This window comes from Oryza glaberrima, chromosome 11 (genome assembly GCF_000147395.1).
Source record: "Oryza glaberrima chromosome 11, OglaRS2, whole genome shotgun sequence".
NCBI classification, from domain to species: Eukaryota; Viridiplantae; Streptophyta; class Magnoliopsida; order Poales; family Poaceae; genus Oryza; species Oryza glaberrima.
Genome location: NC_068336.1, coordinates 18,892,113 through 18,908,424, shown reverse-complemented (window position 1 = coordinate 18,908,424; position 16,312 = coordinate 18,892,113). Strand labels below are relative to the sequence as shown.

The window sequence follows — 16,312 nt, the reverse complement described above, 5'->3', positions numbered from 1 at the left end:
ACAGCCGTGCCTCCGCAACTGCCGAGGTCACCCACGCCTCCGCGGCTACCACGGCCACCCGCGCCTCCGCCGCCGTAGTGCCTGCTGCGCCTCCGCCGCTGTCGCCGTCGCCCGCGCCTTCGCTACCGACGCCGCGCCCGCACGCAGCCTCCCGCGCCTCGACACCGGCGCTGTGCCGCGGGGGTGCCAGATCCAGCGGTGGCGGTGCTGGATCTGCCGCCACAACGCCTCGCCGCCGTGCGGCCTTCCCGACGGTCCGCGCTGCCCCTTCGCGTAGAGACAGCCGCGCTACTAGGGATAGGAGACTCGCCGCCGCCATCCTGGTAGGCCACGCGGTTTCCGGCGACGCGCTCTGGCGGTGGCGAGACGGGGAAGGGGAGGGAAGTGTGGCGGCAACCGGGGGCTAGGGTTCGCCCCCGGTCGCCCGCGCGAGGACTCGCAGTACAGGGAGCGTGCAACAATTGGAGTAAAGAAATGAATAAAGAGATCAGATGCCAACTAGAAAAATTATGGTGCTACTTACCTTTCTTGATTTGGCAACCCATGATACATTTGCATCAGAAGTGTACTCTCCAGTCAGAGAAGAAGATTAAGGCACATATTTTGTCTTTAATTAAACTAGCATGGTGGCATGCGCAGATTGCGCGGCTAGCATAATTATATTTTCTCATATAATAGCATATATGTTTTCTCATTATATTATTCAAATATATTAAAATGACAACATAATTTTAAATTTTGCAATAACTTTACAAAACTACTGATGTGTAATATTCATATTGTATTTTATATACGTGTTAGTTATTTATTATTTTTAATATCAAATTTTAGTTATTTGTAAATTACATATATATTCCTATATGGACTCTAGACTCGTCTTTTAATATTTCTTTTTTTAATTCCGAAATTTCTGTAAATTGTATTTTTATATAGACTCTATACTCTTCTTCCAATATTATTTATTTTATTTCTGAATTTTTATTATTTTTAATTGTATTTCTATGTGGACTCTAAACACATCTTTTAATATTCTTTAATTTTTAATTTCGAATTTCAGTTACTTCTAAATTGTATTGCTATATTGACTTTAAACTCTTCTTCCCATGTTTTCTTAATTTCGAATTTTAGTTATTTGTAAATTGTATTTTTATACAGATTCTAAATTCTACTTTTAATTTTATTATGTTTATTCCAAATTTTAGTTAGTTTTAAATTTCTATATGGACTCTGTACTCTACTTCTAATATTCCTTATTTTTTAATTCCGAATTTCTATTTTTTTTTGTTAATTGTATTTCGATTCTATACTCTACTTCTAATATTGCTTATTTTTAATTCTAAATTTCAGTTATTTCCTAATTGTATTTCTGTATGGACTCTATACTCTACTTCTAATATTCCTTATTTTTAATTCCAAATTTCATTTATTTCCTAATTGTATTTCCATATGGATTCTAGTCCCCTCTTCTAATATTCTTTATTTTTTAATTCCGAATTTCAGTTATTTCGGTATTTCCTAATTGTATTTCTATATGGACTCTAGTCTCCTCTTCTAATATTTATTATTTTTTAATTTCGAATTTTATCTATTTCTAATTTGTATTTCTATATGGACTCTATTTTTTCTTTTTCTCCGATTAATGTGAGAATTTCTAGGCTATGAGAGTGAACGTGGAGGCTCCTTTTTCTATTCTTTTAATAATATAATAGATTGGCTGAACAGATTTATGGCAGAAGCCGTAGATGTAGATTATTTCCATTATAAAACAAAATTAAACTTGACTGAGTATGTTCCACTCCTCAGTGCTCTCTATTTGTGACTTTTTGGCTGCGTTAGAAACAGCTAATTAGTTGCACGTAAAACGAGAACATGATTAGTATATGATTAATTAAGTATTAATATATAAATATTTGATGGATAAATTTATTAGATTTTTTAAAACAACTTATATATAAAAAATTTTCACGTGAAATATACTACGGTTTAATCGTTTGAAAAGCGTTGTAACGGAAATCGAGGAGTAGCTAAGCTCAAATAGCTGAAAAGAAGGCAGCCTTTATCCCTAGCATGTCCTATAAGCATAAAGCATGTAGTACATGTTAGTGACAAGTGGAATTGGTACTTATTCAAACCTGACAAAATTAACATGCTCTTAATCAAATCAAGCCATGCATGAAAAACATGTAAAATATAAACCAAATAATCATCAGTGGAATTAGAAGAGGCACCCACAACACAACACAAATAAGCCAACCCCCTCACTCCCAAATCAAACAACGAGAGATCGAAAACCCCAACTCCAAAAACTCCAAAAACCATTCCAATTACAAACAAATCCATTCACATCGGAGACGGCGCCGCCGATCCGCCGCCGCCGCCCCCTTCCGCCTGCTGGTAGAACGACATCACGGTGTAGACCGTCTGCATGATGGTCATGACGAGGAGGAACATGGCGGCGGCGAGCGACATGAACGCCCAGGGGCTCCTGAAGTACGTGTGGATCAGGTTCGCCCTCCACATGTTCCACGGCTGCCGGCAGTAGGCGTTCACCTGCCGCTGCACGCCGTCGAGCGCGCTCTCCGGCTCCAGCACCACGTCCTTGGATATGCTGTTGAACAGCTTCGCCACCGCCTTGTCGCTGCCCACGGCGTTCTGGATGATCCCCTTGGACGACAGCAGCGCGACGTCCTTGGCCGAGTCGATGATGCTGTCCATGAAGAAGACGTAGGCGGTGACGTCGTTGCCGGCGCCCGGGTGGAGGCGCTCGAACGCCATCATGTTGAGGAGCATGTACTCGGTGGAGTCGTCGACGGCGACGGGCGGCATCGCGAGCACGCCGTGGCGGAACCGCACGTCGTGGAGGCTGTCGGTGCGGGCGCGCCGGAAGCGGATCCCGGCCTCGTAGAGCTCCACGGCGGAGCGGATGATGTCGCCGCCGCCGTCGTCGGCGTAGGCGGCGGGGCGGATGATGTCGCGGTGGTGGGCGCGGGCGCCCGCGCCGTGCCCCCGGCGCGGCGACTGGTACTCGCCGTGCAGCATGCTCCGCCGGAGCGCGTCCAGCGGGTGGTGACCCAGCGGCGTCCCCAGCGCCGGCGTCCGCGCCGACGGCGACAGGAAGCGCAGCACCATCCGGTTGATGTGGTCCTCGTTCTGGCCATGTGCAAGGATCAATCAAAAAGATTTCGAAATAATATTTGGAAATTTTGAACGGTCAATTTTGGACTTCAAACAAATTTCTTTAAATATGATAAGTTTTTGCTAGACTAAACAAGCGAAATGGTCAGAGCAACTGGTAGGTACACTCCGAAATGTTGCGTATGCATGCATCATCATTCATCAGGATTCAATATTTCGGAATGTATCCAGGGAGACCGAAACAAAATTTGGAAATTTCGAATGGTAAGCTTTGAACATCAAACTGCAATTGTCAGAGCAACCGGTAAACCTGCAATTTCGGGAAAACGGTCCAACCTACACAATGGTTTGATACTTCTGTAATGAAATTTCCGTATTTTCAGGAATTTCGGAAATATCGGTCCAATCCCATTGCCATGGTTTGCAATTTCAGTACGAAAATTTTTAAAATTCTGGGAATTTTGAAACTATTCCACCCGAATTTTTTTTGAATTTAGCGAAAACTATTTAAATTTGTTCAAGATTTATTCAAATTCTATTTTGAGAAAAATATTTTGAAATTTCCGATCCCCTGCGGATTTGTGCATAGTGAAATAGTAAACCCTGACATGGTCATGATTAGTTCTGATGTTGTGTCTGCTGATATTTATATATGGTTTAGTTTTAATTATCTACCACATCGAGTAGTTAATTATGCTTTAGTCAAACAATGTTGCACTAAAGATAAAGAGTGCCCTTTGATAGTTGTGATGTGATGTCAACAAGGAAAGAATTTTCAGATATACTACTTTATATGCAACTTAATTAGCCTTTTGCTTTGCATCACGGTGCAATGAGAAAGCAAATCTCTCATGAGGTGAACGTACCTAGATAACGTGACAAGCTGCCTAATGCAATTCATGTACAGTGTGCTCTACACTAAATTAGCACACAATTTCGCCAGTTATCAGTCATCTCATCTAGTGACATATCTAGAATTTTTATATTGATGATTCATATATAATTATTTTAAAATACCCTAAAGAATATAACAAAGTTAAAAGTATAAATGGATCAAATATGCATCATACTATATTAAAAATGAGTATATATGCATTAGGTTAGGATTTTTTTTCATGCACCACCCACTAGATCCACTTGCGATCTCGTCTCGTTACTTTAAACTCTCATTTTGAACACACTTATATCGAAAATGAAACACATTTTTCGCTAATTATATGTTGTGTCATGATTTCGTTACATTCAATTCTCGTTTTCAAACCTAGGCTGAACTTAACTTATACCTGTTTGATTCAGCTTAGAATTATTATAATTTAGATTATTAGAAGTAAGCTGAAACAAACAAGTAGATTATTATGCTAGATTATTATACTTCTAGCTAGATTGAAGCATGAAACTTTTTCTCTTTGCCTCAAGTTAATTTATTAAATTAAGTTTTAAATTTTAAATTTTAGCTGTAACTGGTAAGCTGCAATCGATGCAGTTGGTATATTTTGGATGACGTAGAGTTTTCCGAAACTCGCCATGGTACACTGGACCTCTCGGTCTCAACGAACATGAGTGCTCTACAAAAGGCTGCATTCGGTTGCAGGGGTTCTCAACCCCTCCCTCTTGTTTTCCATGCACACGCCTTTCAAACGGTTAAACGGTTCATTTTTTAAAAAAAGTTTCTACACGAAAGTTATTTAAAAATATCATATTGATCTATTTTTTAAAAAAAAATTAGCTAAAACTTAATTAATCGCACGTTAAACGTGGCTTCGTTTTGCGTGCCGGGAAACCCTCACTCTCGAACACAGCCTAAGTGTAGCTCTAAGTTAAATGTACAAGAACACGAATCTTGATGTAAGAACCTATGGACGAAAAATCCAAAAACACACAAAATAAAATTATGCAAGTGAAATAGCGAAACCGTGTAGAAATTACCGAAACTCGCGAATGGACGACATTAGCCCTCTCGGTCTCGACGAACAGGAGCCTCTCCAGCACCAGCAGCGGCAGCTGGTTCTCGAGCATGAGCATGTCGCGGCGGATGTACGGCACCATGTACAGCACGCCATGGCGGCTGAACACCGGGTCGTTCTCCGCGTAGTCCTCCTCCTCCGCCGCGTGCGGCTTCCCCGCAGCCGCCGGCGCCGGCGTCGCCGGCGACACCGCCGCCGCCGCCCTCATCACCTCGAGAAGGAAGCACCCGTCCACGATCATCATCTCCAAGAACCTCTCCCTCGCCTCGCCGCCGTCGCCGCCGCCGCCGCGCCAGCCGCCGCCGAGGTCGAGGTAGGCGGCCTCGAGGCGGTCGGCGACGGCCTCGACGGCGGCGACGAAGTCGGCCAGCGGGCGCGCCGCGCGGCGGAGGAGGTGGCGCAGGGCGCGGCGCTTGTGCGCCTCCATGGGGGCCAGCCCGGGGTCGCCGTGGTGGAAGGGGCCGAGCGACACCACCTGCGGCTGGTAGGCCTTCGGCTTGAGGTCCTTGATGCACGCCGGGACGCGGTAGATGCAGTGGCGCCGCCACCGCGACGCCTCCGCCGCCGCGTCGGGCGCGTCGTGCAGCGTCCTCTCCACCTCCACCACCCACGTCCGCCTCTCGCCGCCGTCGCCGGCGCCGCCGGCCACCGTGATGTCCATTGTTAGTGTTCTTTGTGTTCTTGTGATGTGATTGGCTAGTTGGTGATCATGTTGAGCTAGTTGCGTAGGTATATATAGCTATAGCCATTAATTAATCTGGAGGAGATAGATTAGGATCAGTTTAGGACGGATTACTAAAAGGAAATTATATAATGGAGAATTAGACGAAGGAGGAAGATGAAGGAGAAGAGATGAAGCAAAAGATGTTGGCTTTAGTTGTGCATATGCGATTACTTGCATTGTATGCTAGGGTAAGAAAAGGAAACACCATGGTCATGTGCAATAGCTCTAGGGTCTAGGCTCCATTTGAGATTGAGATGTATTTAGGCAGTGTTCTTTACAAGATGTTGGGAGCTAATCTCTCGCACACGTAAAATGGAGCGACTCGGCTATTTTTTTTAAAAAAAGAATTAATATGATTTTTAAAATCAACTTTCCTATAAAATATTTTAGAAAAACATATCGTTTGGTAGTTTAAGAACGTGTGCGTGAAAAACAAAGGTAAGTTGGGAAGTATAGGTGCCGAACCCAGCCTTAATTATGCAGGAACGTGCTAAGCAACCACCGTACATAGCCTCTAAAATTTTAGGTTTCAATTCAAGCTGGTACGTTCTAATATGATTTGAGGATATATAAACTCAGACCATTTTATAAGTCTGTCTCTTCCTTCTTCACTTATCTCGTTTGAAATAAGCAAATTTTCTGGGCTCTAACAAGTGTTATTAGATGATAATGACAACCACTTCAAATACCGGTATCTTTCATGCATGACGACGAAGTGAACACACGTTTCAATCAGCACTAGAGATTTTATTTTTACATTTACGGTCATCAAGTGAAATAGTTGGTCTACACCTGATTATGCTATACATAGTCCAAAATGATATTCAATTACTCCTTGGTTTAATATTATTTTCTAAACAGGTTTTAACACCAGGGCCTCAAATGTTTAGACACAGCCCTAGCTAGAAACATGGTGCAAACTGCAAAGTATTTCTCCGTTTCACAATGTAAGTCATTCTAGCATTTCTCATATTAATATTTATGTAAATGAATCTAGATAGATGTATATGTCTAGATTCATTAACATCAATATGAATGTGAAAAATGCTAGAATGACTTACATTGTGAAACGGAGGAAGTAGTACAAACAAGGTAAAGCTGGTGAATGTTAGGAAGAATTACGGTGATAAATGGGTGGTGTACGTTATGGTCAAACTGATTGTGTTTGTTGATGATCTGTTTTTCCTCTTTACAGCTGCAAGACGGACGGTCGATCACAAGTTCTGAAGAAAGGCTTTACGTAAAGAGGTCGAGATACCATAGGACAATGGCCTACACCGGCTCATGCATATGCAGCTAAGCTGGCCTGGATAGCTTGCTCTGATGAAGCCAGGAATATGTGCAGTGTGATCTCGTGGAATGTTGTGGGCTGTGGCCTTCAATTTCTCCATCGTTGGGAATGTTGCATACCCTAGCTACAATAATCAATTGAGATCGTGTGCAAAAGATGGAGTAGAGTTTAGGGGAGGTATAGTATCACATTTAATTAATTAATTTGTATGTAACAAAAAAAAATTTCTAGGTTTGTGCCCAAAGGAAGGAACATCGTCCTGCAGGCACGTGGATCACGTGATTCATTGTCTACGGCAATGGCATTTCCACAAGAGAAGTAGTATTGATATGTGTGTAGTACTTCCTCTGAATTTTGATGTAAGACGTTATTGTTTTTATTTATATATGTTTGACTATTAACCTAGCTTATTAACAAATTATGTAATTATCATTTATTTTGTTGTGATTTATTTTCTCATTAATGATGTTGTAAGTATGATTTAAATTTTTCATATTTACATAAACTTTTTTGAATAAGATCCATGTGTAATCAAACATATGTTCGATGTCTATATAAAAAACCAAAGAGAGTATCGTATAGATATGTCCCTATATATGGTTAGAACTCTCATTTAGTATATTTATTGGTACAAAGAAACTGTCACACAAAGTCATATTATCGCTCATATAATTAATTATACCATATATTTATCTTTCTAGTATGCATAAATGGGTTTCTTTGTTGTTGTAGATATATAGTACTTCTCTGTTTTATATTATAAGTCACCTTCACTTTTTTATTAGTCAAACTTTTATAGGTTTGATGAAATTTATAGAAAAGTTTAGCAACATGAACAATACAAAATTAGTGATGTTGAATATATTTTCATAATATGATTGTTTTGTGTTGGAAATGTTGTTATATTTTTCTATAAACTTGACTAAAGTGAAAAAAGTTTAACTAAGAAAAAAAATAAAAAACAACTTATAATATAAAATGGAGTATTTCTCAATCAAGTCCTTTGACTTTTTATCCACATAGTCCTATATTGAAGTCTTGCAACTGTTTACAAAGACCAATAACCCGTATATACACATGTCCGGCCGGCGACAATTCTATTTCTACTTGGAACATTCAGGCACTTCAATATATAAAGTAGGATTTAAACATATGGCAAGGACCAGATATAAAATAATCTTACCGGACCGATGGTTCAATCGAAAAAACCAAACCAGCTCCCCTCACCGGCTCGGTTTGCTCCAAGGATCCATGCCGCATGGGAAGCGCATAATAGAAAATCTTACCGGCTCGGTTTGCTTGGAGGAGTCATGGGAATCGATCCTTGGTTACTACTTATCATCCGTTTCACAATGTAAATTATTTTAGGATTTCACATTTATATTTCACATTCAATGAGTCTAAATTCATTAACATCAATATGAATGTGGGAAATATTAGAATGACTTACATTGTGAAACGGAGGGAGTAGTTAGGTTAGAGGATTTACTTACATACCACCAGGCTAAGCAAGCTACTACAATAATAAGAAAATACTACCTCTGTCCCAAAACAAGCTTATTTTTTACTCATCCTATACATACCAATACAAAACCAAAAAGACAAAAAATACCCATACTTTATCAAATCCCAATACAATTATTTCCCACTTTATCTACTCCCATTACAATTATTCCTTACTTTCATAAACTCCGACGCAATAATTACTTAAAAAAGAACTTAATTTAGAACAAATGAAAAGAGCTAAAAATAAACTTATTACGGGATGAAGGGAGTATTAAATGTACATAACCTTAAACCATGGTTCAACCAGTGCCTCAATGCGCGGTTCAATGACTTCATCGGGTCTGATGCACGCCAGGCTCTGATGACATATCGTCACCTTGGCCAAGCGAGCTCCGTTACTTCCGTAGCCATGGCGCCACGTTGCACGCCGCCCATGGTTAACGAGGGGGTAAGTCCATTTTGGGTTCCTCGTCTTGACGCCGAGTTTGGATTTCGTTCCCAAACCATAATACCATATATAACATGTCTCTTAACTTACAAAACCGGTGTATTTGGGTACATCGGTTTTACAAGTTGAGAGATGTGTATTGTCTGGTATCGAGGATGCAATTTAAACTCGGTTTGAACACGAGGGATTAAAAGTGAACTTATTCCTTAACGAGGCAGCCCACAACGGCATCTGAACCAGCCCAACCATCCATACGGCCCAGTCTGGCCCACCAGAAACTGGATCCCAACCCACATCACTTTTCTCAGAAAGAAAGATGGGCCACATCACCAGCCCTGATCACGAGACTATAGCAGGCCGGGCTTTGATGGGCCACTGCAGCCATGTTACATCGCGTACGGCCCAGTTCCCCAAGGTCAAATCGGCCCATATCTGAGGTGCCAAACTGGTCTCCATTTTAGCGGGCCGAACTTTTTGGTGGGCCAATTTCGCCATATTGTCCGCATGTCGAAATCCGTTTCCCTATTTTTTTGCGAGACAAAATCTCGATTTCTTCACGCGCATACAGTTACTCACTCACGTACAGGTGGGGCCCACGAAAAAGAAGAGGAGACAGAGCGTGCAAGCACGGCCCCACATGATTGTATACGGGTAGGTCGTGAACCCAATCGATCGAATCGAGCTGAATAGGAGGGATCAAACGGGGAAGATTAATTGGCATTGATTAATTATATTCCAGCTAGGGACATGATGATTAATTTGGGCTTTTTGCATTTGCTTGATTGCTTCTCCGGGCCTGGAGACACATTTTGATCAGGGCCCATCTCAGTAATCTCATCATAGTTCAACTATGGCTTAACTTGCGAAATGTAGGGTGTAGTAGTTGCTCGGTGGTAGGGCCTTGCAAAAGCTCCTTTGATTATATATCTCGATCAATTCATCGTGCAAATTATACAGGCCTTCTTTGGAAAAGGAAATTTAGAGGATTTTTTATTTTTTATTTTTGGATTTAATTGTACTGTGATCCTGTAAAATTCTTGTGTTCTAAAATTTTTTGATAGTTGTAATCTTTTTAAATTATTTCAGTTGGGTTTCTTTTTATCATCAGAAACACTTTATGATGTACTCCTATTAAACTCCTAGTGCCCTCTCCTTGGGAATCAAAAGGGAGCAAGCAAAAGCAGTCATGAACAACCAAAGAAGCAAAGCTCACAGACATCCATGTAGTAGTATCATCATACATGCACGAACAAAAGAAATACTCTATGAACAAATAAAGGAGCCAAAAAAAGGCGCAGCAGCCAGAAAAAGGATCATCCATTCGAGCATGCGTCCCCTTCAGAGATCAAACCATTCTTCCTCTGCTTAATCATGCAGCAAAACCACTCAATTACTCACTCCATTTGCCACACATTTTTTCTCCTCCTCTTCCTAGTGCGATCTGCGTCTCACGCCATGTTCGTTCGATCGATCGATCGATCGATTTCGGTCTCAATTATTCGATCCTTTTGTCGTAGCAAAAGCAGAATAATTCAGACACAGAAAATTCGAATTAATTAAGAGTACCATCCGAAAAAAGAAAGAATGTTACCAAACCAGTTCGTTGGATCCAACGATCAATCGATACCTTTGCCTAGCTTTTATCGGACAATTCGACCGATCCAGAGACTTTTCCTATCTCGTACCATACGTATCTAAGATCGATTTTGATTTTTAATTTCCAGACTGAACAGAATTTGTTCTTTCAACTTTAGTACCGGTGCGTACTTCAAATTATTACTGGCCCATCTCCATTTTGCGATGCAAGTTGATGTACGTACATATGGGTCGTACACGAGTACGTATTGCTACTAGCTACATATACCTAACATCTGATCCGGAGAGGAGTAAATTAAATACAGTCTGTGTACGTATGATGCAAATGTATGTGTACCTAAACGGACGGCACTGATCTGTCGTACACGTACGTACTGTATTGCGTATGTGTATGTACGTACGTATATGTGGGGGGTTTCCAATTCCAGAGCCTGGCTGTACGCATTGAATTTGTGACTGAATTTGTGAGAACACTGCACATGCTCGAGTGTGGCAGCTAGCGTCAGGGCACCGTTAGCTGACACATGCAAACTTTAAGGACCGGTTTGAATTGGTATTATCTGAATTTTCCACAGGGCATCAAACCAAAACGACCTTTAATTCTGTACCTACTACGGTACACCATTTAAGTTCATGATCTAAACTTGATGTACGTACTAATATTTGATGTTATTTTTTTTATGATATGTAATGTACCTGTCATAGTAAGGCGTCTGTTATGATTTCTTCAAAATCTCAAAGGTATTTTAGTTTAGTAATTGCAAGATATCAATAGTTTATCAAAAATTAGGGCACCGCAAAATTCAAATAAATAGTTTCCCTCTATAATTCAATATTTGCTCGAACAAGCAGGCTAACAATGCCGATCCTCGGAGTGTTTGGAATGCAGAAATTTGGTTGGAATTCAAAGATGTTTAAGGCCTGTTTGGTAGAGTCATAACTCCTAAATTTAGTTTAAGGAGTTGGGTCTTAAGTGGGGTTGTTAAGCAGCATACACCCAACTCTACATCTCTAGTTCATTACGTGAGAACGCTCCACCAAATTTCGTTTCTATTTTATGTTGAGCAAAAATTATTTAGCTGTGCTGTAGCTCTAGAGGAGATGGAGTCAAAGAGACCTTCATACTCTAGTACTAGAAATACAATCAGTTTGGAATACGCATAATTGGTCAGTGTTGTGCCCCCATCAATATTGGTAGGGTCTCTCTCACTCTTTCAATACCATCAATGGTTGGCTTCCTTGATTCTTCTCTCATCTGCCTCACAAATGGAAGAAGAAGAAAAAGAACAAGCACCAGCAGCTGGCTGCAAAAGAGAAAAGCCAGAGAGGCCCCTCACCTCCACATCTCGAGTCATTGACCTCAATGAGCGAAAGCAACACGACCCAAACGCAGCAGATGCCTCTTTTTCTTCTCCATCCTTTCTCCCTTTCCAATGGCATGCGATGCGATGAGACGCGAGGAAAGGAGGAGACACCGACACAACCCAACCCCCGCAATGCTGCTGTGACACTGCTGGTACTCGTACTCCATCCAAAAAAGCTGCAAGGATCTCGACCCAATTGTAGGACTAGCGGTAGTACAAATGCACTGCCTGCCACTGCTGCTGTGGTAATGAGTGTACTGCTTTGGTCCAGCTTGGCGCCCACTGCCCACTGCTGCACACTGCTGCCTTCCCGGTGAAAGAAAACTACCAGAACAGAGAGACACATTAGCCTGCCTGTTGTTTGTTGTTGTTGCTTCTGTCAGACATGATGCAGCGGCGGCAGAAGCAGAAAAGAGGAGGCCAGTATGGCATCTGCCTGCTGCAAACCTTTACTACTCCCGTTTTACTCCTACTGTAGAATTATTATTATTATTACTACTAGTCGGAACAACCAAACGAGAGAGAGAGACAGATTATTTTATCTGCTTAATTATGAAAATGAATCAAACATTTTGAAAAGTGAACTTAATAAATAACCACCCGTTCTAAAATATAGAAGTAGCAACATGCTCCCAGCTCCGCATTTCTGCTGCGTGTATTTCTAAAATGTACTATTTGTCCGGAGTAGTAATACTTCAGTACTGTACTTATTTTCAAAGAGATGAAGCAATCCGATCCGGCTAGCACTCCTACTCACAAAAAAAAAAAGGGAAAGGAAAGCTGAGCAAAGGCAGTGTGGTGAAGCACAAGGAGATGTCAGGTGTGTACTGTAAAACCCAAAAGAAAAAAAAAAGGCAAATGCATATGCCTCCTGCCATTGCCAATCTCGCTGTCTACTGGTAGTACTACTACTCCCAACTCCAGTGGCCCGTGGCTGGGGGGTATCTTTTCACATCACCAGTCATCCAATCCAAGTATCCAACCCACCCCACCCCCTGACACTGAACTGGGTGCATTCATGTGGATATCTTTATCCTGCATCTCATTAATCCGCCTCGGAAACCGTGCCGATTTGGGTACAGTAGTAGTACAATTAATCCTGCGGTGATTAATGCCCGGATGCAAAAAACCAACACAAACTGCCGCCTCACCCACCGAAAGAATCCCACCTTTTCCGGACGTAACGGCATAATTTAATTAACCCCCCTTCTTTTAAATCTTTTTTTCCGTTTTTCATGTGAAATTTGATCTCGAACAGTTTGGTTTCCCATGGAAAATGGGATAAGTCGTTGACAGTAATAAATAAAATGGTAAAAAAAGGGCCATGCATTCAATTTTTACAATCAGATGCCTGACTTTTTTTTTACAACTTGTAAGCTTTTCTTGACCCGGAAGGCCAAAAGAGGACACGGTGAAATTTTCCACTGAGCGATAATTTTACAGCAGAGAGGGGATGAACACAAAACGCCAATGGAATTTAACCATGTCATCATTTTTTTTTACCCTAATACTAAAAGAACAAAACGAACTGGATCAATTCAGCTAATCCCCCTACCTAGTCTATGTCTAGCTAAATTACTCATCTGGAGTTAGCGAGATCGATGGCGATGAGGAGGACGGTGTTCGATCAGTTGATGGCGATGTGGACGGAGGCGTTCTTGGCGGCGAGGCAGACGGGGCACGCGTCCAGCTTGGGCTCGCACGCCTTGCAGAGGCAGAGGTGGCGGCATGGGAGGAGCAGCACGGTGGCGTCGCCCTCACCGCACGACTTGCACGACCACTTGGACGCCGACGGCGAGGTGGCGGCGTCGTCGGCGGCGTGCGCCTTTGTGTCGAAGCAGGAGGACTGGGCGTCGTCGGCGGCGGCGGCGGCGGCGGCGGTGGCGAGGGGGTCGGAGTCGCCGAAGCCCTCGGCGGGTTGGGCGGGGGCGGCGGCGGCGGCGCGGAGGAGGTGGTCGAGGGTGGCGCGTAGGCCCGCCGCGACGGCCTCGTTGCTGCGGGCGAGGCCGCACCACGCCTGGCTCTCGGCGGCGGCCTGGCGGAGCCGCTCCTCCAGCTCGGCCGCGCGGCGCCGTGCGGCGTCGAGCTCGGCCTCCTTCTCCCGCAGCCGCCGCGCCGCGGCGGCCGACGCCGCGCGCACCACCGCCTGGCACTGCCGCTTCCGCGCCTGCTCCAGCCCGGCGCGCATCCGCTCGCACTCCATCCGCACCACCGCGTCGATCTCCGCGCTCTGCGCGCACAGCTCCGACACCAGCGCATCCCCCACCGCCGCCGCCGACCTCCCACTCGTCGACGTCATCCCCGACTCCACCAACCGGCTCACCGGCGCCGCCACCTTCATCATCCCGGGGATCGGCAGCAGCGCCGCGGACGACGCCACCGCCGCATACTGCTCCACCACCTCCCTCTCCCGCTTCCTCCCCGCCCCCACCCCCATCCCCACCGCACCACCACAAACCCCACCACCGTTGTTGCACGTCAGCTCGCTCTGCGCCGCGCCGCTCACCACGGCGGCGCAGTCATACCCTCCGCCGCCACCGCCGCCGTTGTAGCAACCACCACCCGCCGCCGAGAACATCGCGCCGAGCTCCTGCAGCGCCCGCATCTGCGCCTCCACCTCATGGTCTGGCAAGCACATCCCCGCCGCCATCCCACCCCCATATTGCGCCTGCACAGCCATGGCGAAAGAGAAGAAGTGGAGGAGGCGACAGAATGGCGTGGCTGGAGGAAGACGAAGACGAAGGCGAAGGAGAGGGAGGCGCGTGGGCTATATAAAGCAAGCGGAGGGGTGACACATGGATGGATGGTGGTGGGAAGCATCGACCACTCGCACACGAGACAAAATAATAAAATAATAAATAAATAAATAGATAAACAAAAGGGTTAGCGCTAAACCAGGTGATTAACCGCTTGATCAAATTAATTAATTAATTAACCCCCGCAATAATGACAACCACCACTCCATCCATCCATCCATCTAATCCTCGCATGTCCCTACGACCAAGACACACCCGAAAAGCCCATGTGGGGCCCACCTCCGTCGTGGCAGCACAGTGCATGTGCACATGTTTAAAAAAAATGTTGAATTTGTATTTTTTTTTTGTGTGTGTCTCTCTGGATTTGATAGAGAAAAAAAAAAGGGAGAGCTGGCTAATCCGATCCGGGGATCTCTGCGAGCGTCGCTTTCCGAGGCGCTGATCACACCACACAGGCTAGCTTGCCGGTCCAGATTGGAAAAAAAAGGGTTAGTGCGGCATTAAGCAGGGAGAGAGAGTAATACGGAGTAATTATTGTATCGTGGCGTTGATGGAATCAAAGCAGATGGGGGTGGTGGTGGTGGAGGAGGTGGAGCAGATAACAATAAACGCCATGAGATGAGGTGAGGTGGTTTCGTCCTTTCCTTTTCTTTTTGTCCACCTTTGCTTGCTTGCCTTTTCTCCACTGCTCATCACTCCTCATCATCAGTCATCCCACCACCGCTGCTAACCTCACCTTTTTTTAATAATAATAAATAATGATATTTTTTTTGGAGTTTACAAATCTAAAGGATATTAAAAAGAAAAATCTGTAAAGATATTAAAAGTGTCACTTTCTTGGTTTTTTGTTGATGCTGCTGCGTTCAAGGGAGGTTGGCGAACGAGGAGGCAACCACGGAGGTGGGGCCCACGTAAGGGGTCGATCGCCGTGTGGCCCCACACGCATGACTTGACTTTTTTTATTTGGAGGGAAAAGGAGTAGAAAAATCCTTTGCCTGCTTTTTCATGTGTTCGCTTTGCTGTGACACCTCTCCTTTTTCTTTTTTATTTTATATACTCTGGTCTATATTTTTTTTTCTCTTTTGTTTTAGTGGCAGATGCGTGCGTGGGCCGGCCGGCAAGGAGGAGAGCACGGTGGGCCCGGGCCCACCGGAGACGGGAACAGAGCGGTCAGTCAAACCAGCCGGGGGCCCAGATTCCGCCACCGCTGATGCTGCTGCTGCTGATCTCTGTTTAATTAATTAAATTAAGTAATTAATTAATTGGTTGATTGGTTTGTTTAATGGTACAGTATCGTTAAGCTAATCGAAACCTAAACTAAACAAATCCGGTCCAATCTTTGGTGTGATCTGGGGGTGATAAGTGGAGAACGGTGCGAGGATGACCTGGCGGCCGTTATATAATCGCTGTGCGTCCTGTACTGTTGTACTACGTACTTTGGAGCAATTAGGATTGTTAATTTTGTGATTAGAGTATTGGCCATTTGGCCCCAGTTTGGATGGATGGATCGATGAAATCGGGATATGGT

The 16,312-nt window shown here is 44.0% G+C and overlaps 2 protein-coding genes across 2 annotated transcripts; both read right to left on the bottom strand.

Moving 5' to 3' along the window:
- Window positions 1–2,235: 2,235 nt before the first annotated feature.
- LOC127755911 (UPF0481 protein At3g47200-like) lies at window positions 2,236–5,970 on the bottom strand. The gene is made up of 2 exons (XM_052281522.1): window positions 5,062–5,970; window positions 2,236–3,150 (listed from the first exon to the last, which is right to left on the bottom strand). The coding sequence occupies exons 1-2, from the start codon at window positions 5,758–5,760 to the stop codon at window positions 2,341–2,343; spliced, it is 1,509 nt and encodes a 502-aa protein (XP_052137482.1). The 5' UTR covers window positions 5,761–5,970; the 3' UTR covers window positions 2,236–2,340.
- A 7,347-nt stretch (window positions 5,971–13,317) lies between these two features.
- On the bottom strand, window positions 13,318–14,782 carry LOC127755912 (BOI-related E3 ubiquitin-protein ligase 1-like). The gene has a single exon (XM_052281523.1). It carries the CDS (start codon window positions 14,706–14,708, stop codon window positions 13,656–13,658), a length of 1,053 nt encoding a protein of 350 aa, XP_052137483.1. The 5' UTR covers window positions 14,709–14,782; the 3' UTR covers window positions 13,318–13,655.
- Window positions 14,783–16,312: the final 1,530 nt, after the last annotated feature.

Coding starts and splice junctions, on each gene's coding strand:
- LOC127755912 (XM_052281523.1), bottom strand. CDS start 14,708: ATGGCTGTGCAGGCGCAATATGGGGGTGGGATGGCGGCGGGGATGTGC.
- LOC127755911 (XM_052281522.1), bottom strand. CDS start 5,760: ATGGACATCACGGTGGCCGGCGGCGCCGGCGACGGCGGCGAGAGGCGG. Junction 3,151..5,061: donor TCGTCCATTCGCGAGTTTCG/GTAATTTCTACA, acceptor GCACATGGCCAG/AACGAGGACCACATCAACCG.